Source organism: Xiphophorus couchianus, chromosome 22 (assembly GCF_001444195.1).
Source record: "Xiphophorus couchianus chromosome 22, X_couchianus-1.0, whole genome shotgun sequence".
Classification (NCBI taxonomy): Eukaryota; Metazoa; Chordata; class Actinopteri; order Cyprinodontiformes; family Poeciliidae; genus Xiphophorus; species Xiphophorus couchianus.
Window position 1 is genome coordinate 4,637,833 of NC_040249.1, and position 25,315 is coordinate 4,663,147.

General features: G+C 40.5%; 2 protein-coding genes across 3 annotated transcripts; both read right to left on the bottom strand.

The window, feature by feature from the left end:
• Positions 1-234: 234 nt before the first annotated feature.
• On the bottom strand, positions 235-5,382 carry myoz1a (myozenin 1a). Of its 2 annotated transcripts, none has more exons than XM_028006527.1 (6): positions 5,185-5,382; positions 3,835-3,921; positions 2,500-2,687; positions 1,847-2,117; positions 936-1,101; positions 235-824 (listed from the first exon to the last, which is right to left on the bottom strand). In XM_028006527.1, the coding sequence occupies exons 2-6, from the start codon at positions 3,917-3,919 to the stop codon at positions 590-592; spliced, it is 945 nt and encodes a 314-aa protein (XP_027862328.1). In that variant the 5' UTR covers positions 3,920-3,921; positions 5,185-5,382; the 3' UTR covers positions 235-589. The 2 variants fall into 2 exon arrangements, with proteins under 2 accessions (XP_027862328.1, XP_027862329.1); XM_028006528.1 differs by lacking the exon at positions 5,185-5,382 and adding an exon at positions 4,784-4,857.
• Positions 5,383-8,772: 3,390 nt separating this feature from the next.
• Positions 8,773-17,890, bottom strand: synpo2la (synaptopodin 2-like a). Its single transcript, XM_028007762.1, has 4 exons — positions 17,480-17,890; positions 14,890-15,041; positions 13,731-14,449; positions 8,773-12,690 (listed from the first exon to the last, which is right to left on the bottom strand). The coding sequence occupies exons 1-4, from the start codon at positions 17,579-17,581 to the stop codon at positions 10,094-10,096; spliced, it is 3,570 nt and encodes a 1,189-aa protein (XP_027863563.1). The 5' UTR covers positions 17,582-17,890; the 3' UTR covers positions 8,773-10,093.
• Between the last annotated feature and the right edge of the window lie 7,425 nt (positions 17,891-25,315).

Here is a 25,315-nt window from a genome sequence, read left to right on the forward strand (position 1 = left end):
TCAACTTCTCTAAAGAACAGTGGAAATTGTTAAGTCCACAAAATGGATTTCAGTTTTCTTTTCATCGCTCAACAAGAGGAGGGTTTATTTTGGCAAAAATGATGTTGCTTCACTAGGGTTCAACAAAAGCTTACAATCCAAATCAGACAGCATTGCGGGCTGTGTCCATACCACCACACAGAATAGGTTTTTAACAATAATAACAACAACAACAACAAAAAAGGCAAAGGGAAATAACAAGTGAAGAAACATTTTAACATTGAGGGAGCACACATAGACATCACATAGGTGAAATCTCAATCTCCATCCATAAGTTTCTCTTTTCCGCCAGTTTCATCATTTAGGCTTGACAGTCGACGTTTTATCTCTCAGTAGCGTCTGCGGCTTTTCCTTTGCAACTCAATACAGAGAAAATGACGAGCATTTACACTTTCTGTTATTCACACCGAGTCTCTCAGTTTGATCAGTTCTACAAAACCCCTTTTAGCTCACCTACAGCGCGCGAGTGTGTGTGTGTGTGTGTGCATGCTAAACTTAATCCATACAGTCAGGCTAACGTGGAAGTAATCGCAATCACAGCATCGGGTTTTCACAGCTCGTCTGTTTCTCCGTCGAAGGGCACGGCATCCGTCTCCATGTGGATGCTGCTGGGCTCGTTGCTGGTCACCCAGCCGATGGGGGTACGGTTGAAGGAGGGACGGCAGCTGATGTCGTGTTGGTACACCACCGCGGGTTCAGGCTCCTCTTTGGTCACCTCGGTTTCTGGCAACTGGAATTTCATGAGCTGGTTGGCCTTATCAAAGCCGCCGTACGGCATCGCCATCCTACCCAGACGAGAAGAGACAGATTAATGCGACAGCTTGTCGTCGCAAAGCAACACAAAGATACAGTTTAATAATAATATTAATAATAATAATTAGTATTGAGGGAACCACCTGTTGAAGCTTTTGTATTTGGGCAAGTCTTTTCGCTCAATGGGGCCAGGCATTTCAGATTTTAGAGTGGCTAGTAGGCCCTGGTCACCCTTCATGGCCTTCTCCCACGGTGAGATATACGTCTTTACAACAACCAGCGTCTTACCCTTGCCGTCTTTTCCAGCTCCTGCATAAAAAAACATACATCTCAATCAATAAAATAATAATAATTAAATGTTATTGTTTTTTAAAATCAGAAACAATTATTTTTCTTGTGGAAAAATGCATGTAAACATTTTCATAAACAGTGCCTGGCAAAAGTCCTCGTATCCCTCGAAGTTTCTCATATCTTGACACATTACAACCGCAAACTTAAATATGTTTTACTTAATGACAAACACAAAAAATTGTTGAGTTTTTGAACATCAAATTGGAAACTGTGCTGTGCGTTTATATTTAGCCCTGCTAACTCTAGTGCAGTGAAACTAATTATCTCCAGAAGTACGCCATTAAGTACATAGAATCTGCTTGTGTGTAGTTTAGTCAGTCTAAATCCGGCGGTTTAGTGAAGGCCTCACAGGTTTAATAGAGAATATTAGCAAAAAAAAAAAAAAACAAAACAGAGTCAAGACCAAAACATGGCTGTCCACCGCACCGGACAGAGCATTGCTTAGAGAAGCAGCTGAGGCGCTCATGTTAACTCTGGAAGAGCTGCATAAATCTACAGCTCAGGTGGGAGAATTTGAAAAACTGGCCTTTATGGAGCAACGGCAAAATAAATAAATCAAAGAAAAATAAATAAATAAAAGCCAACTGTAAAGTGACACAACTTGAAACATTTCAAGACGTATCAATATTTTGGAAGGAATTGCCTGTTTGGAAAAAAAAAAGCTTGTATCAACAATTCTTTAATGGAAACAAAATGTATCGACCTTTTGAGGATGACCACGTTGCTTCTCCTTTGATGCCTTTGTCGACTCCTGCCAGTCCTCCTTGTCCTGCACCTCCAACACCTCCTGCTCCTCCTGCTCCTCCTGCTCCTTTGCTTCCGGGCTTGGGGGGAGGCACCGGTGCTCCTCCTTCCATAGGTGTAGCTCCTAAATACAGATGTCTAGTCTCTTTGCTTACATGGTGCCCTCCGACATTGATAAACTGACCTCCCACCTGACCCCCCAAAGATGGAACAAACTTCTGGAAGTCGTCCTGAAAAATGAGAGTTCGATGAATATGGAGAACACAAAGTGCAGGAGGACAGAGTCATTAGTGATGCTGCACTTTCTAAGTATTTCGTAACACATTCAGTTGGAATCTAATCAAAAAAAAAAAAAAATAGAAAATGAAAATCATCATGAACACACGTAATAATCTGGACAGTCTTGGTTAACTTTGGGAATGTTAATTTCAAGCCCTTAGAAAATTACTTAATGTTACTTAAACTGAAAGCTTATAAGAACGATACAGGCGTGGGACCTTTCTTTTTCTTTTTAAGATTCATAGAGATTTCAATATGTTGCATGAATTATAAACTGCATCAATGTTTAATTGAAATGAACAGACAAATCCTCGGTTTCTGGTTTTGCCTCACCATCGAATTGGTGGTGAAAACATCCGGGTTGTTCTCGTAGATGAACTTCTCGACTCTCTGCTGCCGCATCCTGAACATCTTGGAGCCTCGGTTCTTCATCAGGGAAAGCTCCTCCAGCATGATCTCTTTGGGAGTCCTGATCTTTGTTCCCAGATCGAACTCGGATGCCTCCGGCTCCAGCTCAAACTCTACAGAAGATGTGGAAACGGGAATGGTTTCAGTTGAGCAACAGCAACCCTAAATTTACTTGGTAGCTGTTTTTTTCCGACAGCATTTGTGAATCATTTTAGTGCTTGCATCTTATCAGTCAATGTTTTGCAATGCATGAATGAATGAATGAAGGAATGAATGAATGAATCAATCAATCAATCAATCAACCAATAAGAAATACAAATCATATAACCAGTAAATTTTAAATACTTGGACAATTTTAAAAGATAAATATAAAAAACAAATTGCAAAAGAAATAACAAATGTTGAATAAATTATTATTATTATTATTATTATTATTACTAAGGCTTATTTTAGGATGTCAGTTTAATTAATTATGCTGTACATCATTTTCCTTTGTAATACAGTTAACATTTTTACCAACGTTTATAACATTTTTACAATATTATTATTTAAAACATATAGTGGCCAAGTTGCCTAAGAAGTCTGGAAAAGTTTTGAAAATGAAAGTGAGATCATGAAAAATAGGTTTATTTTGAGACTTTGTTCAATGTCCTTCTGTCCTTCCCTCTTTGCATCCTTCTGTTTTTCCTTGTGTTGCTCCTTCCTTATATAATGGCTTCCTTCCTTCGTCTCTCTTGTCATTTTCTTCTTCCTTCCTTGTGTCCTTTCCTTCTGCCCTTGTTCTGTCACTTGTTCACTTTCTTCTTATCCTTTGTGTGTCTTTTTCCTCTGTGTCTTCATGCGGTTCTTCCATGAAGTCTCGCTGCCATTTTTTCATTAAAACCTCTCTCATTCCTTCTTCTCTTCCTTCTTCCTTCTGTCTTGTCATTGTTTCCTTCCTTGTTCGACCATTTCGGTCCTTCTTTCCTCCATTATGTCCTGTTTCTGTCCTTGTTTGTGTCCCACTTCCAACCCTGCCTATCTAAATTCTTAGAGAAGCTTTGTTTTATACTGTGAAATGACTGTAAAGAACGGAAGAAGTCCAGGAAAAGAGTTAGAATTAGACTGAAACAAAGTTTTTAAGGCTTTAATATTGTTTGACAGCACATCGTCTGCAGTGTACAACCCTCTTCTGTGCCTGTGTACACCCGTTTCACGTCCCGAAAGGCTTTTACTGAGCAGCGGTAATTTCATAGTCACATCATTTTACGTCAGCCTTACCATCCTGACTGATATGTGATAGGTCGGTTATGATCTTGGAGGGCTTTTTCCGCTTGTTTAGGGGGGCAGGTGTTCCCAGAGGCATAGCTGGAGGGAGAGGGAGAAACCATAGAACGTTACCCGCGGGCACAGAAATGCAGGACAGCATTCCTGCATTTGAAATTTACTAGGCAAGAAAAATTAAAAGAGCTTCAAAATATGAAATGCAGACGGTTCTGAGGAGACAAGGAGGGTTAGAAATGGTCTTAATTTACGACTGATCTCCACCAGCTTCTGAGCATAACTTAGGATCATTAACACAATAGCCTACCGCCAACCCCTGCAAGCTCAAAGGAGATCAATGTAACACACCTGCAGACAACACACGTCCCCCTAATGCTTCACACTCACAGGAAGTGTCAGAGCCTCTGGATTCCTTGTGTTCCCCCGTGGGACACACGTCTTCCCCCTCAAAAGAAACATTTAGCTCAATTTGTGCTCCAGCTTTTGTTTTGGGGATACAAGATCTGTTCTCACATCTGACAGAGTCAACGGAAGTACGCCGAGGTTCACCAAGGAACTTCTCGTCAGGTTTTTCTGCAGGTAAAAACGAAGGAATACTGTCCGCTGTTTTGTATGGCAAGGCCTTTCCCACCTGAAGCCAATGAACATCACTTTCCAGCCTTACCACTTGACCCATCCTCTAATAAGCATCTTACTTTATCATATGTACCTAACTTTACATTTCACATGCAGATTTGATTCTAAATGTCTGCAAACTCAGCCATAAACATCTTCTTTAAGGTCCATGTTAAGTGGCAAAACATCACATCACATCTACTGGCTGTAACTGAACCCACTGCGGCTATTTTTAAAAACCATTTCCAGCCAAGACATTTTAGCGACATGCAATGGCGTCATAAGGCTATCAAACGGGCTTGAAGCAAACTCCGAAGAACACAAAACACACCTCCAGAAAATCAGCTGGAAGTGCCCGTTTGGGACACACAAGAGTCAGAACTGGGGTGCTTGTTAATGAGGAGGATTTTTGATGCAGTGCTATAATTTCATGGCAGGAGAGCTGTGGAGATTTGGTGCCCACCTCTAAGGCGGCTCTGATAACACTATATAAAACCTCTGTAACAGTCAGCACATTCAGCTCTTTATTTAGCTTTTTAAGGCTTGACAAAGAAATCTATTTCCCCCACCATCATTAGCCGAATAGCCTGTGTAGCTTATGTTTGGGAAAACCTTTTTTTTTTTGCCACTATGCAACATCCAGAGTTGAAAGGCTGCAGGTTCAGTCGAGTAATCTACAGAAAAAGAAAGAAAGAAAAAAAAAAGCACACCAACAGGTTTAGATCCACTCACCGGGATTCTGTTGTAATCCTGTGAGGAGAGAAGGACCTATAAATATCAAACAGAGAGGAAGATATTGATCTCAAACAAAAAGGTACAAATCCCTTAGTGCCTCTGACCCCACGTATGACTGGACTCAGGTCCCGGAAAGTGCAAAGCAACACTCAGATACCAGATCTTGCAGAAAGGTTTGGTTGGGGGGGAGGATTGGTGGGGATTTGCAGGGGGGTGCAGTAGGAGTGTTGATGTCAAGACGGGGAGGAGGAGGCTGAAGTTAGGAGTGTGAATACGGAATGGAAAGGGGGTCATTAAGCCGGGGTGGAGAAGTCTCTCTTGGCCGGTCGAAATCGCTGATGGCGATATTAAAGGAACAAAATCATTCTTGCAGATGGCTCCGCAGCCTATATTTAGCTGCGGAGAACGAGGGGAACAGGACTTCAGAGCCTCAGGGGGACTCTCAAGCGTGTTTGGGGTGCGAAGAAAGACATGGAGAAAACAGGAGGGGTCTAAGAGTGAGTGCAGAGAGAGCAAGTCAAAGGTTAAGAACATGTGTGGATACACATGAAGGCCAAATCAGTTTGAGTTTCAAAGGACTGCTCATGTCCTTAACAGTCATAGGTAATTGTGGAATAATACTGACATCCAACATCACAAGCTCAATAGTTTCAATCGCAATATAAATCAGAGATGTAGAAAAAGAGTCCTGAAAAAGAAAGTTTAAAAAAGTAGTAGATGTATCTTATATCTTATATCCACAGTGGCGCAGTTGTACAGTGTTGCCTTGCAGCAACACACCTCCAGAGTCCCAGTCTAGTGTCGTCCTGCATGGAGTTTGAATGTTGTCCAAGTCATGGGTTCTTCCCAGACACTCTGGTTTCATCGCATAGTCCAAAAACATTACTTTTAGGTCATTTGGTCTCTAAATTGTCCTTTGGTATGATTGTGTACATGAGTGGTTGTTTGTCCCGTGTGTCCCAAAGTGTCTCTGCGATGAACTGGTGACCTGTCCAGGGTGGACCCTACCTTTTGCCTGAGAACTAATGGGAAAACTTCTGGAAAAATGTATTACTGATGGATGGATTGATTCTACATACTTTATTTTTTAAGTTGAAATTGATGCTGCACAAAACATCCATGAAATGCATACAACCACAAACTTCAATGCGTCTTGAGGAACTTGCAGGACTTCCCTTCAACTGCAACATAGTTTGCTGCTTTGTGTCGGTGTGTCACATAACATTTTAATAAAATACACTGACGTTAGTGGTTGTGTAGGCATAATAACATTAAAAGCAATACTTTCGAAAGCAAATGTAGAAAACAAGGTATATATATATATATATATATATATATGAAGAAAAATAATAATACATACAAGGTGTGCTATTTTCAAAAATGAGCTTCCCCAAAAACATGATCCGGTTGTATTTCTTGCTCAGTTTAATTTTGGCTGTTACATTAACACTTAATTCATTATAGCTATGTAATTTCCCTCATGCATAAATAGTATTTGGTTTGGATTTTGACAACTCTATTATTAGGCACAGTGTGAATGTAAATGGCAGGGGAGAGTGCATCTGTCTGGTGCCACAGCACCACGCAGTGGCTGCAGTTCAAGTTAGAAAGAAAATAAATGACTGAAAGGAATTACTCACGACTTTTTCTATGATGACATTCCAAGTTGTATGTGTAAGACAGTTTTCCTTGAAACACAAATGCATTAAATAATGGTCACAGTAGTGTTTGTTTTTATGAAAAAAAATGATAAGTCAGTTTAAATCACCATTCATATGTACACTGCTCAAAAAAATAAAGGGAACACTTAAACAGGTGTTTAACACTTAAAGTGTTCCCTTTATTTTTTTGAGCAGTATATATAATTTTATGTAATGTGAAATATACCCATAAAATCAAACTAGAAATCAGGGCAAAACAATTGCAATTGGTCAGTTGCATTGATGTGCACTCTGAACAGGAACGCCTTTTATGATGGTATTATCTTTGATTCATTCAGTGCCTCTTTGTTTGGAGTTTCTCAGCTTCGCATGCCTTGACAAGACAATATTTGGTCACTCTACCTGTTAAGGTTTCTTCAAACCTTTTAGTCTCAAATCACTTCTCTTTTTCAGAGGCGTTTTCAGGTGAGCCCAGCGATTTTCTGTAAGATTTACTTCTGTGATTGTGATGCGTATCCTTCAGTTATGGCTCATGAGGAATACAGGAGATTGTTGTCACATGTAGAACCCTAAAAGTCCTTGCTGGATGGGTACACCGTGGTTTTAAAGGGACAGACGTTTTAGTCAGTTAAATTGCTTTAAAATGCAATTTATTGTGCATTCAGAGATGGTTGTCTGATGCATTTTGTGATTGTCTGATTTGCTATTTGTGTCAGAACAAGTTATTGAATGGACAATAACTTGTCCATTCAATAACTTGACTGAATTTATTTTTTACAATATAATTCATTAGGTACAATTATATTGAGAGATCAGGTTTTTCTGTTCAATGTTTTATATTTTCTACGAAGACGATATTAACCATGAGGCCTAGATGGTGAAAGGTCGGCTTAGGGATCACTGGGCTTAATTTTCAGTAATCAATCTATCTCAAAGGAATCAGAACCTCAGTCCCACCACAGGACATAGTGGAGGTCCAGCTCTCCTGTTATCGCATTAAGAATTAATGTAACTCCGTGCTGTAATAAATGTTCTGACTTGTTGAAAAGACTTGTGAAAATTATGCTGGCAAACGATAAAAGGTGCTCCAATAAAATTGTGATATTGCATTTTATGAGCCAGCTGTGAGTTTTAAAGCCAGATTGCTTGATGGTTGAGGTCAGTTGTTGTTCCACATTATTTCCTGTAGAGGGCGGTATGGATGTGCAGTTCTTATCTCTTGTCTTCGAGGAGTTTCAGATTTCAAACCTTCTACGTGACTGAGACATTTCTGATGCGAGTTTGTATTTATTTCTGTGACTGTTTGGATGTTTTATAGGTGTTTGAATACCTCCCTGATCACTGGCCCCCACAAGTTCATAAACCTGCATCAGAGGTTATTTTAAAGTGGCTATGTTGGCTTCCAGATCCCCATTCTGGGACTGAAGGCTGATCTGACCAGGACACACCACCACATTTAACTTTCTCCCAATATCTCCAAATGGACACTAATCCTTTGCTCTTTTAAGGATAGAGAGAGTACAGTTCATATTTTTATGTAAAGATTGCATATCATGTTCAAATACTGCATGGATATACATTGCCTTTTAAAAACTGCTATGGCATTTCTTTCCTTTTCAGTCACTGTTAAACTGACAAATACATGTCTCAAAGTCATTAGTTGTATTTGTAATTTTATGTCTGAACACTAATTTTAATTTCATGCTGTTAAGGATCAAGTCCTTTTTTGTTCTTATAAGCTTAGCCAAATGTTGTTGTTATTTTTTCTTTAATTCTTCTGTAGCATTTTTTTAAATTCAAGTTAAGAACTGTGTTGATACAGTACAGTAAAATTTATGTCTAGGGACCAAAAGCAAGCTGAATGTAAGCTCATACACAGAACAACAGAGAGTGGTGTGAAATCAGACATTTCAGACAACCAAAGTTCTTTCAAATCTAACTTTATTTCTCCAAAATATTTGCCTTATCTTACTCAGTATAAACTCTAACTCAGCAAAAATAACAAACAGTTTCACACCTAATCTAACTATCCAGCTGCTTGAATAACATATTTTACACCTCAACATAACTATATGCAAAATTTTAGTATCTTTAGCCGTTGTATTATAAATGCAAGCATTCATTAGAAATTATATCTAACATTAGTAAAAAATAAAAAATAAAAGAAGAACAAACAATTGTAGATATGCCTTACTTGCTTCCATCAAAACATCGGTTTCAAGGTACATTTCCATTACACTTCAGCTTTTTGTCACAACTATTGTGGGACAAAAGATGCCAATAAAGCCTCTGTCTTCCATCCATCAATTCTTTAAGCTCCACCACAAATTTACCTGATCATACTTCCCTGGCCATCCTGTTCACATCTACAGTCTGTGAGATTTTAGTCTGCATGTAATGAGTCAGAAGCCTTAATTTTAAAAGATGTGACCACGTCCATTTCAGACAAATGGACAACGATCTACCTACATGTGTCGCCCTCTTGTCTCGTCACAGCTGCTCTCATTCCTTAAGAACTTTTTACAAAATTGAACAGTGTCAACTTTCCATTAATTCCTCTAAGACTAAAAATAAAGTAAAATACACATCCTTCATATTTAGAATTTGTTTAATAAAATTTAACAATGTACATATATCTGCAAACAACCACATTGCAAAATGAGAGTGTGTTGTACCTGAATGGCATCTAAAATTAGCCAAGTGACAAGTATTGCTCTAACTGTGCTCACATAATGTGACCTGTGCAAATGAGAAATCCTTCCTTCCAGGCTAAAGTGAGCATTAGGTATTTATATTCCGTCTAAACGAAAGGCATAAGCCTGCAAATGCCTAATCAAAACTAGGTCCAGGGTACTGCTTTACCCCATTAGTATCAAGTTATATGTCAAAAGCAAAGGTATATGAAAAATGCAGTATTTTGAACATAGGTATTTGTTCATTTGAAGATTTTTGAACTTCATAATAAAATCATTTCTTTTGGCAAAACATTGCCTAACATTTTGTTCTTTACCAGGTAGGAAATACATTTTTAATACCTTGGTATTTCAACATATTGTAAAATGTTAAAAGAATTCCAAAATTAGTATTCTCAAAATCCTTATCTTTGTTTGTGCAGCCAGCAAAAACTTTGCTTTTGTTATTTAAAAGGAAAAAATGTGCTGTGACTAAACAAAGAAGCAGTTATGACAGTTGATACTAATAGGTTTCATGTTGATAATTACTAACCCCACAGGTGTGTTGTCTTTTTAAAATGCTCCTGGTCTCCAGACATGGGGCTGCGCACCGCCCCTAGTGGCAACAAAATGTGGTTTGGGGGCCTGAACCGGGTTGTTTTTCACTGGGGGCAGAGATGCAAGAATGCTAAGTTCTGGAGCACTCTGAAACTGCTTGGCTGTCTGCAGCCCACTGGAGTATGAGGCTGGAGTGTAAGGTGTTGGGACTGAAGGAGGTACAGAGCATGGAATAGGGGTGGCAGAGAACTTTGGCAGGTTGGGTAGCCGTGTCGGTTGGGAGGAAGAAAAAACTGGTTTCGAAGTACAGACTGACTGGAGTGGAGCTGAAGCTGGAGCAAAGGCAACAGGAGGTGGGGATGTCATGCCTGAACGAGTCAAACGTTCTCCAAGAGTAGTAGCCGAGCGAGGAGCAATGACTTTAGGTGTGATAGTTGGAGCTGACATAGGTGTTGGGGTAGAGAAGCGCTTGATTTCATAGACACGGGCTGTTTTGAGGGGTATTTGCCGAGGTGAGGTCAGTGAGCTTCCCACCATTGTTGTTGTATAGTTGTTCTGCTGGGCCTGGTATGAAGGCATGGCTGACAGATTGGTGACACTGCCTCCATACTGGAACATGGCAGAGTTGAGCTGATAAGGCTGCCTCTTCATGAAATCCACGGCCTTGATGCCTTCCTTTTGGGAGCTTCCTCTTGCCTTGTTGTCTGGGTTGCTTGCATCTTTCTGAGGGCCTGTGGGAAGAGAAGGGGCTAACAGCGGGTTGTATCCTATAGGTGGAGGTGCACGGACGTTTGGAGAGTATTTCCATTGAGAGGGATGGGAAGAATTGACAGAGGAGTCAAACTGTTGAGATGTAATTTGCATGGCCACATCCGGCTGATAAGGGGTCTCACATGGGGTGTCGACTACATACATACCCATGCGGCTCTGTCTTTTAGCAAACAATTGAGCCCCTTTGCCCCCAGCTTGAAGAATCTGTGGGGTCTCATGAATGACCCGAGGTTTTGGTGCAACTGGGGGTGGCGCCCTTCCTGTGCCAGCCTCATCACTTTCCTCCTCTTCATAGACGTCGTCAGCAGGTGTTTGACCATATTTGTGTCTGGTAGACCGTTCATCTAGGTTCTGAACCAATGATAATAAGTCAGGATTTGGGGATTTCTTTACCACTTCTGGAACATTAAACATAGGTTTAGGTTTGCCACTACGCCGTCTTGCTTCAAGTAAGATTCCTGTACGACCTGTCGGACCAGGAACAGCGGTTGCGACAACAGTTTCAGGCTTTGTGATTGCAGATTCTTGAGTAACTGATGGTATGGAAACTTGTGGAGCTGGTGGCTGAGCTGCTGGCACTTGGAGTGGAGGTCCTGAGGCAATAGGATCAGCTGAGCCATTAATTTGGGACAAAGGAGGAAAAGGAACAGATGTTTGTGGGGGTCTAGGTACTGAAGGCATAGACACTGGGGTCACAGTTGAAAATGGAGAATGATGAACACCACTTAATCCTGGTGATGACTGCATTGTTTCAAAAGGGGCAGAAAGAGCAGGAGTGTGAATAGTAACAGGAGCTTCTGGTGTCAGGGGTAGGAAAGCTTTAGGAAAGGAGTATGGCGGGGGAACCACTGGTGGAGGACCAGGGGGTTGCTGTGATGTTACGGGTGTTGCATTATTGGCTACTTCAAAAGCAGTGGAAAATGGTGGGGTCACAACAGCTGCTGAGGCAGGTCGTTGTGTCTTCTTTGAGACAGCTGGTCGAAACGTTACAGGAGCAGTTGCGGCTCTAATGCTGATGAAGCCAGGGGTAAAAGGACGTGCCGTTCTGTTTAGAACATTGCTTGCAGGCAGTTCAGGCAACGGGGTTTCAGGAGGGGGTGCAGAACTGCTCAGAACCGTAACTAAGGCTGTGACTGGCTTGGGTGCTACAGGAGGAGGTGCTATCACCATGCTAACTGCACTCACTGTAGAATTAGTTAAGTTCCCATGAGGTACTGCATGGGGGGAATTAACAATTTGAGGCTGAATTGCCTGTGCAGGTGTAGGACCAGATGGTGACTGTTGAGGTCCTTGTGTTGGTTGCACTTGTACAGGAATTTCAAGATGCAATGGATGCATCTGACAATGCTCCTGTACTTGAGATTCAAGGGGTGCATGAGAATGTGCTGCTTCTCCTTTCTTTGCAAGTTCATCCACTCTTTTTCTTTGCTGCTCAAACAACTGAGCACCCTTTCCGACAGTGTCACTCAAACCAGGATTCAAAGCGTTTTCTACTCCAACCTCACGACCTTCTGTGCCTGCCGTCGCCCTCTTTTCCAGCTTATCCATATAGTCGCTATCCCAAGTTGGGTCTGGAGCTCCAGAGAAGCCCTCCTCATCAAACTCAGATTCACTGCCAGGAAACACCCCGTCATCCTCTTGTGAGTCCTGAAACCTGTCCTCATCTACACTCCCAAAGCTTGTCAAGGTGTATTTTTTTGAGCGCTGTCTTCTTTTCTTGAACATCAACACTCCTTTGGAGTGAGGGTTCGGAGCATCTGTCAGCAGAGATGCAATTGTCCGACACTTGTTCTTGGCTTCCTTTACTTGCTTGTCCTGAAGTGTATCCCCTCGATTCAGTTCTGCAGAATATAAAGTATAAATATTAGGAACATCAGATTTGTGTAACATAAGTGTAATAAATCTCAAAAAGATTTAACCTTCAAACTCATAACTGACTGTAGTGTAAGTATCTAAAACTGTCCTGACCAAAATGCCTTTATCAGGTGTCTATCTCTGGACTTGCCAAGGAAGCACTTCTGGAAAAAATTCCAGGCAGGTCTTAAACTCCCCAATTTAACTGGGGAAAAATAAATTTGCACATTATTACACTCATACACTCTGACATCTATGTGGGAAAAACATGAATTACGGTGATGTGAACATTAACGGACAAGGCCCACATATGGTTTAACTTGGCACTGTGATAATAACAATCATTAGCAACCTTATTCTGCTTCCTTAGAAGTTACTGTCATTTGAATAGTATTCTTAATTTGTCTTGACTAAGGTAGGACATTATATTTAAACCTGAACTTTGTGATGACTTAAGGAATTTCTCAGAGTAAATTCATTTAAGTCCTTAAGAACAGCTGATTGCGCAGCTCAGTTGTTAATGGTTTATTTCTGCGGATGGACAATTTGAGCAAATTTTCTTCAGCTATATTTTATTATGCCCTGTCACCAACTGAAATGTTGACATTTGCAACAAAGATGGAGAAATTATTTGTTTCATCTTTTCTTTCATATGTTTAGCTCCATTTTAGAAATCCTAACCTAAGAGTAGAAAAAATATGGCTCTTTGCATTGCCACTTGACTCCTGAAAGCAGCTGCAGAGGCTTTTCAGTGCTCACAGATTGATTGCTGTTTTTTTTAAAGACATAGCTTGAGATAAATATAGTAAACTATAGTGTCCATATTTTGTTTAACAGGTTAGATTAACTTTTATTACTCTTTCCACGATAGAAGAAGGTTGAATCTTTTCATTACCTGGAGATTCTCAGGTAAAGTTTAAAGAGTGGAGGTAAAAAAAAAGAAATATGCTGATAGTATCTGATTATGACTTCTTGATCTAGCTTGGAGTGTAAGTCTACACCAGTGACCCTCCTCAACTTTACTTACTAGCTTGCTTAGCCTTTTCCATGTAGGTTGTCGTAAGTTCCTCATCAATGGGTTTATTCACAGGACCCACCATGGGCACAAGCTGACTGCGAGAACCCAACATCAGAGCCTCCTTTGCCCTCTCTGGGGACACCAGCGGCACATTGGCCAGCTCTAGAAAACCACTGTCTTCCTCCTGTCCTCCATCCCGTGGCCCCTGGTCATCTGCTGAGGAGATGATCGAGGAAGTTTCAGTGGACGTCTGGGAGGACCACATTCCTGGACCTGGCGGTTTGTAAACAACCTCTTTTCTTGTGACCCCAGGTAGGTTGCCTCCTTCATCTCCATTTCCGCCACGTCCTTCCAGTGAACGAGGGAAAGCCTGGGCATCTGGAGCACTGTCGTAGCCACTCATCTCCGACGTCTCCCCTCCTTCGGGAGATGTCCTTCCGGATGGTTTCCCGGAGTTGGAGTTGCTGGGGCTTCTGCGTTTCTGCCGCCGTTGCCTCTCATAACCCGCCACATCTGCATCGCTATCTGTCTCCCCGTAATAAGCTTCGCTGCCAGGTGGGGAAGTTAATCCACTGGTCAAGGAGGAGCGACTACGGTGGACCTCGCGGACAGGCGCGTGGTGGGGTTGGGTTGGGGACATGGCTTTTAGAGCAGCACGGTACTCTTTATCTATCCGTGGAGACGGGGCACGGGTGACAAGGACAACAGATTGAAAAGCAGCAGGCGCCCTGTGAACAATTAAAGTTGTTAGCCAAGTGGTCTGGTTATGGAGGCTCACTTTTTAAAATCTCAGTACAGGCAACAGTAATATTTGAATGCCTTAGTGATTTTTGCTGATGTTTTCAGAGATATATGGCGTTTTCTTTACGGGTTCTGAACTGCATAATAATGTTCTGTATTAATTAGGCACAGAAAGAACAACAAGGTGAGGTTCAAATGAAAGACATCTTCACAAAAATGTTCACTGACATCTAAATGTAAACTATTTAAAAAGTGGTTGCAGTTGATCAAATGTGTTCTTGTTTAGGTTAAATCAGGACAGTGTGTACTGGCTAAAGCAAGCCTAGTTTTCAATACACATTATTCTGGGCTAAATAGGACAAGTTGTTGGCAACATTAAAAAGATGTCCATTGTCACCCATCATTTGGAGTGTTGGTACACCATTACCTTCTGACTAGGATGTTTAGTACCCCAGGGGAGCTGTCGATGAGGTTCATGGCCTGGGCATGGGAAAGAGATCCACATGGTTGTTCGTTGATAGATACCAGCTCATCCGCCTCCCGCAGCCCAGCCCGGCAAGCCTTGCTACGTTTACGCACCTGTAAAGGAGGAAGGATGTTATACAGATCTTGAAGTTTGATTGATTACAAGCAAATGTGGCTTTTTTTTTATATTTAAGGGATAAGTCTGGGGTAACTCTCTTAAAACACGTTCAAGTATCTGACATGAAGTCTACATAAAACATCTGAATACAAACCAGAAGAACATAGGCACGCTCTTTTATTTGTCCAAAACAAATCTTCTCATTATAGTCAAATGATTAAACATTTGTACTGTGTGCAGATGTGGATGGATTTCCCAGTATGTTTTCAGTTTTACTTAAAGTCACTTCAGGACAATTCTAAGGTGTAAGGATTTGGTTTGAAGGACCAATGTTTCTGTCACATGGCAATGTTTCTGTCTTTTGTCAAAGTAAAAGACAAAAGATCGAAAAGGTTATTATTTCCCCAGGATTTCTAGGTTTTCACAGTTGAGATTGGAAATAAAAGGCTGACCTGAGCTGTGCTTCTACCCTGGCTTGGTTTTTGACAGTGACTGACAGGAAACAGATTCTGGCATGACAGCCTGGTCTTGCTGTGGACAAATGCCACAAATTATAACTCAAGTGGCAGCACTCACACACACTTTGGCAGGGAAATGCGTGCCAGCGGCCATCTTTATGTGGGTTCTTTTGCTATTTGTGCCTGACATCTATGAAGAACATGGCGTTTAGCCTACAGAAAACTGACTAACATGTTTCTTTGTAGATTTTTATTTTTTAAATTTTGACCATTTTTAAAAAGTAATTCAGCACTTATTTCACTAAGCATCTTGTATTTAAATGTGGCCTAAGGCTTTGGCTTCCCTAATTAGTTTTGTTCAGCTATTCTGGTTTGCCTGTAATGAAATCTCACCTCCCCATTTAGCTAAGCCTTTCAAAGTGATCTGTGCCGACTTGTGGCCCAGGATGTCAAGTTATTTGTTCCGTCAGTCACCTTGTGGTTGCAAATCATAACACTCATAATATCCCTGCGTGCTTCCTTGCATGCGCCACACGAAACGACACAGAAATACACTCAGTCTTAGAAATACACGCACAATTACCTGCATGCTGGCTAACAATCACAGACCCAACTCTGACATACTGAAACTCCAGGCTGCTCCACCTGTTCAAAACCATATAGTACAAGACCTGACAAGCAATGATTGTGCCTCGTCGCTTGCGGGGGTGAAGGAGTAGGCGGTTTTGGATGGTCAGTCAAATCAGCTGTCCACTACCATAAAGGTCATCTGTCTGCAATATTAGCCAATAATTTCAAGAAATGCCTTATAAAATATGCTTGGAAAGGCAAATTGAGAATATTTACAGTATAATGGTAAGGAGTTTTTGAATAGGTTAATGGGAGCAATATTTTTAAATCTTCACCCAAGAGAATGTCTGGATATCTATATATCTTACATTTTAGGATTACCTTCCAAAAGGATATAAGATGCAATAAAAAAAAACACTATCTGAGTTAGACCAATAATAATAATAATCACCAAGTATTTCATTTTAAACCCAAAAGTAAAGGTTTTCTTCATAAATTCATGGATTTTTATTTATTACATATGTTACAGATGGACTATCACTCATAAAAAGACTATGACAAGCATATGGGATTAATGTTAAATGATAAATTGGGATCAATTTTCATTCATGAATGAGGACAGTTTCTATGTGTTTTTAGTTTCATCCAGTGACTTTTGATAAAAGTTTATCTAACCCACTCTGCAATTTCTGTACTGAATTTTTAGCGAGGAGGAACTTCGAAGAAATTAGAATAAGACTTAACTCAGATCGAGTTGAGTATACCAAGAAAACTTTACTTTTCTTATAAAGTTTTCATAATTCTAAAAAAACAGATGCATTGCTTTATCTAGCAAATCAAATTTTAAATAAAGCATTCTTTTTGCTCCCCATCCATGTTATTTTCTCCAGTACATCACATTAATCAAACAAATTTCATTTAATATTCTCCAAATAACCCTCAGGCAACCTCCCAACTAAAATATGACTCATGCACAGATATGTGGTGTTGCATTTACAGTTTTAGAAACCTCTAGTGCACATTACATGCAAATAAATATAAAGCCGGTTCTAAGTTCTGGGCCAGCATGAGTTCAACTTTGCATAATCTTTAATAAAGGTACAATGGTGAAATATTCTAACACTCTGTAGTGCAAGATTAGACTCTGCCTAATCAATCATCAATCCGCCGCTGCGTGAAACCTTGTCTTAAACTAAATCATGACTCATGTTCAGGCCCAGCACCAACCTGCACAGCAGCCAATGTTCCACTTCACGGCTCTTTAAATCAGTGCCAGATATATCTCAGCTACTGTTGCTACATGACTTCATTCAAACTCCAAGGTATAGTTTTAAACTTATATTTTTTTTTTCCAGCAAAGCAAAATGTAACAGATTTTGCTTCCTTTTTCTGGGTCACCTGCTTACCTTCGCCACTTGGAGCGGTTTCTGATGCTCCACGCCTCCCTGCAGACGAAAGCCCCACGGTGCCCCACCGGACAGGGTGATGATCACTTCTTCTGCAACCATTGTTCTGTCTTTTTTCTTTTTTTAAAGTTTTTTCTTTTCTTGTTTATTTATCCGATATTGTTTGGCTTTTATATTTTATCTGAGGGCGGCCCCTCAGTGCTGTGGCTCCATGGTTAGCAGTCAGGGCCCCCTCGTAGAGCTCTGATCTGCTGTTCCTCTGGCGGACCGTCTGCCGCCTGAGCTCCCCGGCCAGTACTCACACCTGCACAAACACAGGCACACACACACCCCCGCCTGCACATCCACTCTTACACACCCCTCCTGTGCAATCCACCCATACGTAAAGTGCTGCCTCCATCTTAGCTTCAGTAGAGGGGGGAGGAGAGGGAAAGGGATACATGATGTGTGTGTGTGTGTTTGGAGGGAGGGGGTGTCCTGACGCTGCTTACCCTGAAGAATGTCTGCACCAACTGAGCGAGGGGGAAGGTCCAGCCCAACACTTGTCCTGTCACTCAGACCCATGCCTCTGGATTGATGATAGCCCCTCCAAAAATAGGATCCTGCCACCTCTTGTGCTCCACCATCTTCTCTGCAGACCAAGGTAAAGTTAGCATTGAAACCATCCTAATGGTGCTGCATTTCTGACATTGAGGCCATCACGGATCCTTCAGTGTGCCCTCAGCCAGTCTCTCAAATCTCACGTCGGAGACTCGCGGTGAAAGGGCACACTAATCCCGGACAATTACGTTCAAATAGTTTTTGAAATGATGCCAAAGGGTGCTGATAGAAATGAGTGATGTTGAGAAATTGCAGACTGATTGTGTGTCTGGGCCCTTTCACTGCATGTTGTTCTCCTTGGAGTCTATCAGTTTCCACTGCTGTTTTCTTGGGTGTTTCAAGAAGCTTGTGTAAGAAGCTTTTTTTGTGCATCCATACTGCAACAAATAAGCACAATAAAACCCAGGATTATCAGATTTTGACCATGTTAATGCTGAAGTTGTGTGAAAGTGTGTTTTGGCTTTTGCACTACTCTCTTTGTGTGCACATAATTTATGGGAGCATGCGGTTAGATTAAAATGAATTTACAAGAACAGTAAATGTTTTCGACTTTACTCCAAAGTTATATTTCAATTTATTCTCTTCCAAATCTTCATCCTAATCGTCAAGCTCAAAAAAACATAAAGTAATTGATTAATGAAAAACAAAATGGAGAAAACTTAAATAAATCTAAGTATGTTGACTTTTTCTTGGCATTAGAAAAAATGTGTTCATGAAGGTTACACTGCTATTACCAATGAGGCATACATTACTGATAGCTGCTCCGTTTGGCAGCCGTGCTCTGCACCTGTCTCCAGACCTCAGGATGGTAACTAAGATCAGCCCCGGGTCACACACACTCTAAAACATGACAGTCCGCTAGTCGTAGTCTGTTTGCTTTTTGTTTTCAGACCACACATAAGAGAACTGCATGACAACAGATGTTTTTTTGTTGTTGTATGAATTCACCAAAAAGCGCCACAATTTTCAGTATTAAGCTGAAAAAAACAACAATAAAACCCACTTCGTCCTCCTACTCCCCCTACTGGTCAAGAACAGAATAACTACTCGTCAGCTCATGTTCCTCTGCTTACTTCTGAATGATATGGTTATTTATCATACAGTACTTTCAGCATTCCTTCTGCATCTTTTATTAGATTTTAAATGAAGGGACATTCTAGAAGAAAACTTGTTGGAGGCTTTGGAAAGGTTTTTCATACCTGTAGGATAATGTGAGGGAAGGTGTAGAAATGTAACAAAATGTAGCTGCAGCTTATGATCTTCACTGTATTTACATAACATATAAATTCAGGCTACAATAAACTTTTAGTATAATCTATTAGTTTTTAGGGTTGTTGTTTCATTTTTCAGTTACTACTTTTACGTACTTGAATCTAGTCAAGCTTAAAGCCATAGGTCTAAATGACCAATTTGGGTCCTCTAAAAGACTGCTAACACTGCCTGCATGTAAACACACTAAAACTCAAAAGTCACCCAGCACACACTGTGTCTACGGGGGGGGGGGGGAATCCGCTGCTTGTTTTTCACAAAAGCCCCATGCTTACACCTAAAAACTGCAGTGTAGATATTTGCTTTATCCACATTTAGGAAGTTCAGCTTGTAAAAAAAACTGTACTATTCAGTTTCAAGTTCTCAAAAATGTGAGCTTCACTCATTAGCATACATGAAATCCAAATAAGCTTCCCACAGTATTGTGTGTAGCTTTTCTTTCTCCTTAAGTGAGTTATTAATTTACTGAATCTTTAATGTCCCAAAGGGTTTTTGCTGGTGTGATTATGACAGCAAAGATGATACTGTGGAGCTACATGAGAGGTTTCCTGTCATGGCCACAGGTCATTAGTAAATACATACGACTGCCTACCCTGATTACAACAGCTTATTAGTCATAAACCCTCAGATAGGAGGTTGAAATAATCATTTCAGGTGCAGCACAGCCGAATTAATGTCATGTTTCAACCCAAATGGGAGCAGGACAGAGCCAGACGCATGATAGGAATTGAATTTAGTGATGAAACTGAATAAACTTACAGAACATGAGAGAAGGAACTAATAGAAGAATCCAGCAGTAAATGAATGAAACCAAGACGCCTATATCCTGTGGAGATGTGATTGTGGGATCAAGTGAGTATAATCAATGAATAAAGTAGAACTGCAGAAGACGCTAAGCTTGGTACTAAGAAAGGTGAAATAATGGACACATAAGAAACTGAAAACAGAAGATCAAACTAATCAAAAACCAAAGGTTGATACTGATATAGGAGTCCAAACAATAACACAGAAAAAGACAATTACTTTTCAACACAAATAAATTAACCAATACCGAGACACACCAGTAAAAAAAAAAAGGACCTAAATTGAGAACCAACGTGCAAACACCCAAAGATTGTGACACACTGAAGAAAAAACATTGACCTGGTTTTGCCTTCGACCAATCTGGGCTTGTTCAGAGCGATCTCTTGTGCAACATATTTCTCAGACAGATGGTCCCAATTGTTGTTTTTGTGTGTGAGCTCAGATGAGCATGCAAGCATGTCCGCCTGACTCACCGGTGGCAGCATACACAGGTTTTCGGCGGCCACCTGGCTCAGTGTCTGTCTCAAGCAGCAGGTGCTACGTGAACACTTCGCTCTCTGGGCAGTGGGAGTCCTGGGAGGGATGCAGGTCAATCTGGACACAAACCAGGGTCACGAGTTCAACATATGACAGGGAGGCAAACTGGAAACATCAAACAAAAGAAAAGTCAGTACGAGGGCAAGGGTTGGAGGGGGGGAAATGGTTGCAAACAGTCCAGAGATGCCTCACATTGTTAATGAAACTGTAATCTGGGGATGACGAGTGACAAAGGTATTTCCACTCAGGTAAGAATAAGGTTATTTAAAAATAGGCAATTGATTTAGTGTATTTACCATTTATAGCTGATGAGTTGGCGTATTAAGAGACTTCACAAGGAGAAAAGGAGAAAGAATTTTTAAAAAAACTTTAAAAAACTAAATACTGTGGTATAATAACCCTTGTCATGGGTTTTGAGTTTCAACACATTTTTGCGTCATTTTAGCTTTAAGCAATCGTCAATCTAACCCAACCTCTGGGTAGTTTCTATAACCCAATAATATTCTGGGACAAACTACCCAGCGTTGCGTTTGTTCAAATTCGATCCAGCTCTGGGAAACAGGTTGGATTCTTTTAAACCCAGCATTTTTTTGTGTGTACTCACTGATTGAACTAATAGCATGCAAGTGTATTTTTTTAACAAGAAAATATTTGACTTATAAACAACTCATTCATGCCTTGAAGTCAAACTGAATCTGTACTCAGGGTTCTAACTCTAAATGTAAGCTTTTGAATTAGAACCCACCAGAGTACATTGCTTTGTGAAATATGGTTTAAACTTCCAACACTCAAATTTCAATGTACTTTAAGAAAATTAAATGTTATAGGCCAACAAAATGTGGTGATTGTGAAGTAGAAGGAAAATCACAATTTAATTTGATATGTGAGGATTAGAGCAGCAGCTAGATTAGAAAGCAACCCAAACTCAGTTGGTCAGACAAAATAAAGTATTAGCTGGACATCATGCTATACTGTGAAACAAAAATATATTTTCATGGTTTTGTTCAAATTTTGTAATTTTAACAAAAACAGGTGTTTTGGTTTCAGTTAACAAAAGCCAAATGTTTTGGTTTTGGTTAACACAAGTGCTTGCAGTACTTTGTGAAATCCCCTTGGTGTCTCTCCGCTATCGGTAAAAAAAAAAATACACAAGCACTTGCGATTCGTGACGTTGTTTTCATTGCATCTAAGCCAGCATGATGCTGCTGACGGGAGACGTCTGGTGAGATGAAATAACCTGACCGTGAAGCCGCTGTGACAAAGTGGGAGAAAAAGTTTCTGCAAAGTTTAGCAGTGGCCACTACGGCGTGAGCGGTCCTCTCACCCGCTCGGCCTCATCTCTGTCAATCCATCACAGAGTGAAGCGAGGAGAATAAGGAGTGGATAGAGTTTCTGCTGGCTGGAAGATGATCCTCAAGTATTTGAGGAGAAGCCGGGCTAAGGTCTCTGTCAGTGTCACCTCCAAGTCTGATGGGTGTCTATGCGATCCGTCAGGCTCTGCTGTCCGTCTGAGAGAAGACAAATTTGACCTCAACCATCAGTAAGCCTTAGATTACACAATATATAAAAATGGCGGGAGCAGAAATTTAAGTACAATTTAATTTCAAACAATTTTAAGCAAAATTAAACCTGCTGACAGTTATATCACAGGTTTCAGATACTCTCTGAGGTTTGTTGGAGAGCATCAGAAAAGAAACATGAACTAAACTGGCCGGGCAGGGGAGGAGAACATTAATCAGAGAAACAACTGAGATGTAACTCTGGAGGAGCTGCACACACCCACAACTCAGGTGGGAGTAGCTAATACTCAATGTCCACTCCACAAATCTGGCCTTAATGAAAGAGTTAGGAAGACCCATGCAGAAAGTTGTGAAAAGTTACATGAGCCTTTTAGAGAGGACACAGCAAATATGCGGAAGATTCCTCTTTTGTTACTGGCAACAACAAAAAACAACTATGTGTGAGGGGAAAATAAGGCTGTACATCATTCTGAAAACCCCACTGTCGTAGCGAAACATAGCGGTGACACCACCATGTTGTGGGTAAGAAGGAGGAAAAACGAAATAAAGACATGTTAGAGGCAACTTGGGAAAACAAACGGATACAACTCTGTAGATTTTTATTTGCTGAAAGAATAAAACCCACCAAGTTTGTGGTTTTAATGTGACCAATGTAAAATATTCAATGGATATAAGTACTACTGAAAGGCAATGTAACCTGTAAATATCCATAAGACGATATTGCTTTTGCTGCGTTAACTGACTACTGTTCTTCTCTGTATTAAGGATCAGCTTACAGTGAATGTAGGATTCACTAAGACTCCAAAAATCCCTCTCATGTTGGAATTTGGCTAAAAAAAAAAGCTTCAGTTCAGTCACAAAAAGGCACAAACGTCCTTGCTCACCTTTACTGCAGCCTCTGAGTGACTCATTCATTCGTTGTCATGAATAAATCACACACTTCCACTCTGCCGTGCTGGCTTTACGGAAACCCACAAACAAACACAAACCTACAAACACACACTGCTGTTGATCTTGAATTCATAAAATGAAGGCCTCCTCTGTGCTGTGATCCAGAAGAACAAAAACTTTTACGAGTCTGCCGTTATTCTTTTTTGTTTTTTCTTTTTTTTATTTGACCGATGTGAAAGGTGCTTTAAAAGTAGAAAAATGAAATGCTTTATCTCTGGCACAATCGATCATCACTATGAGCTTTAAAAACCCGACTCCACAGAACAGAAAACACAGAGATGACCATGTATATTTTTTTCTACCTTCTCAGCTCAGGCAGTTGTTGAAAAAGTACAATCCCTTGGTGTACACCTCAAGAAGACTTTTGTCACTTTCCATTTTTAACACTCGCCAATCCTGCACTCTCCTGGTGGTTCACGTCTCCCTACATTTCCCTTAGGTACACTGATGGCTAAACCCCGAAACCCCAACATCCATCCTTGCTGTATGGGTGTTTGTGTCTTTTTTTTTTTTTTTACGTTGCATTCACTTGTCATGAACAGTAAAGCTTTTCTGATCCCTAATATGTCTGCATTTCCAGCTTTCATCTTGTTTTTGTCGTGCCTCTAATGCCCTGTATTCCTCTCTTGTTTGCTCTCATTTCCCACCATCTCCCAGTCTTACGTATCGTCGCCTTTCCCGATCTCCCACTCGCACTTTGGGGAGAAAAGGCCTGTGAAATTTCCCACAGGGCTAGGCAACACGAGTTTGCTTGCTTCTCCAGCGAAGGAAATGGACTCGCATCCGAGGCATTGATTTCCTCTGAGCATAATGGGAAGAAGATGGCGGTGAGGTGAGGGCTAAGAGCCCAGTGGTCGATGCATATTCCCATCACAATGCCTGATGTTCTCCTGATAGGTTTCAGTGACCCATACAGTGTAGGCGGCAGTTCTGATCAGGTAACTCTATTAATTTTGTAGAACAAAGCCACAAGGTAAAAAAAAAAAGGTAAATGACAGAGATTATTTGATTTTCATTATGGATGTGGGCAATAATTTGAAATGTGCAGTGCGGGAAGTTAAATTGGGCATGTTAAATGTGTCTCTTTAGTGGGAATGGCAGCCCTGAATACAATGAAAGAAAGACCCAGTGAAAATTGTTAGTTGTTATGCTAATAATTTTGATTGTTGGAAAAAATGGTTAAAATATCTTCTCTTCACGGTCTACAAAAACGGTGACATTGTTGATGTAGGTTTGTGGTGAATCTGGAAACATAAACTTTATTTCAAACATAACTTAATGGGATAGTTTTTGGATTTTTAAAGAAGATTTTGTTTAAAGGACTTTTCTCACCCATAGTCTCTAACTCTATTGATATCTTTATTTTGTCCAAATCCAGATTAATTTGTTCTGGAAGCCGAAACTAATGGCTAGTCTGAGACTAGCCGTGACCAAAGAGGACTTAGACATATAGATATTTATGTGAGCATTCATTTGAACCACTAATCCTGTTTGCATTTAAAGGGTATTTACACCAAATGTAATAATAATTCATACATGAAATGGAGGCAGAAAGCAGTGCCATTAATTATGTTCCTGACACCAACATGTGCCATGGATGGTATATGTAGTGTTTCCAGTCAGCAAAACTAATGAAAAGGTAAGTAATAATTCAATTTCCTGTAGAAAAGAGAATGAATCCTCAGAGCAGAGGACCCCCTTTCAGCAGATTTTAGTAATGTTAAGACAACTAAGAGTGAAAAATATTTATACTTCGCCATTCGCCGTGTGCAGTGCCTTTGTGGCAGACATTAATCTTCACAATGCTGTGATTCACACATGAAGCTCAGTGGCAGTGCAACACCTCTAGCTTTCTTTCTTGCGTAAATAATTAGTGACCTCTGTGTAAATAGTATAAAGGTCAATAAAACATTTGCTTTTACGAGACATTTTGAGACAGGAGTTGTTTTAAGACTTAGATGCCCACTTTGATCTTGGTTCTTCTAAGGCTAGCTGTTAGCTTCAGCTGCTGGACCAACTAATCCGGATTTATGCTAAATGAAGACACCAAAACCTACTGTCAGGAAGATAGTAGCTACATATATCACCCCTTTATGCTTAAAATGACCTTTTTGTTGTTGTTTTTTTGTTGCTGTTGTTTTTTATTATTGTTCAA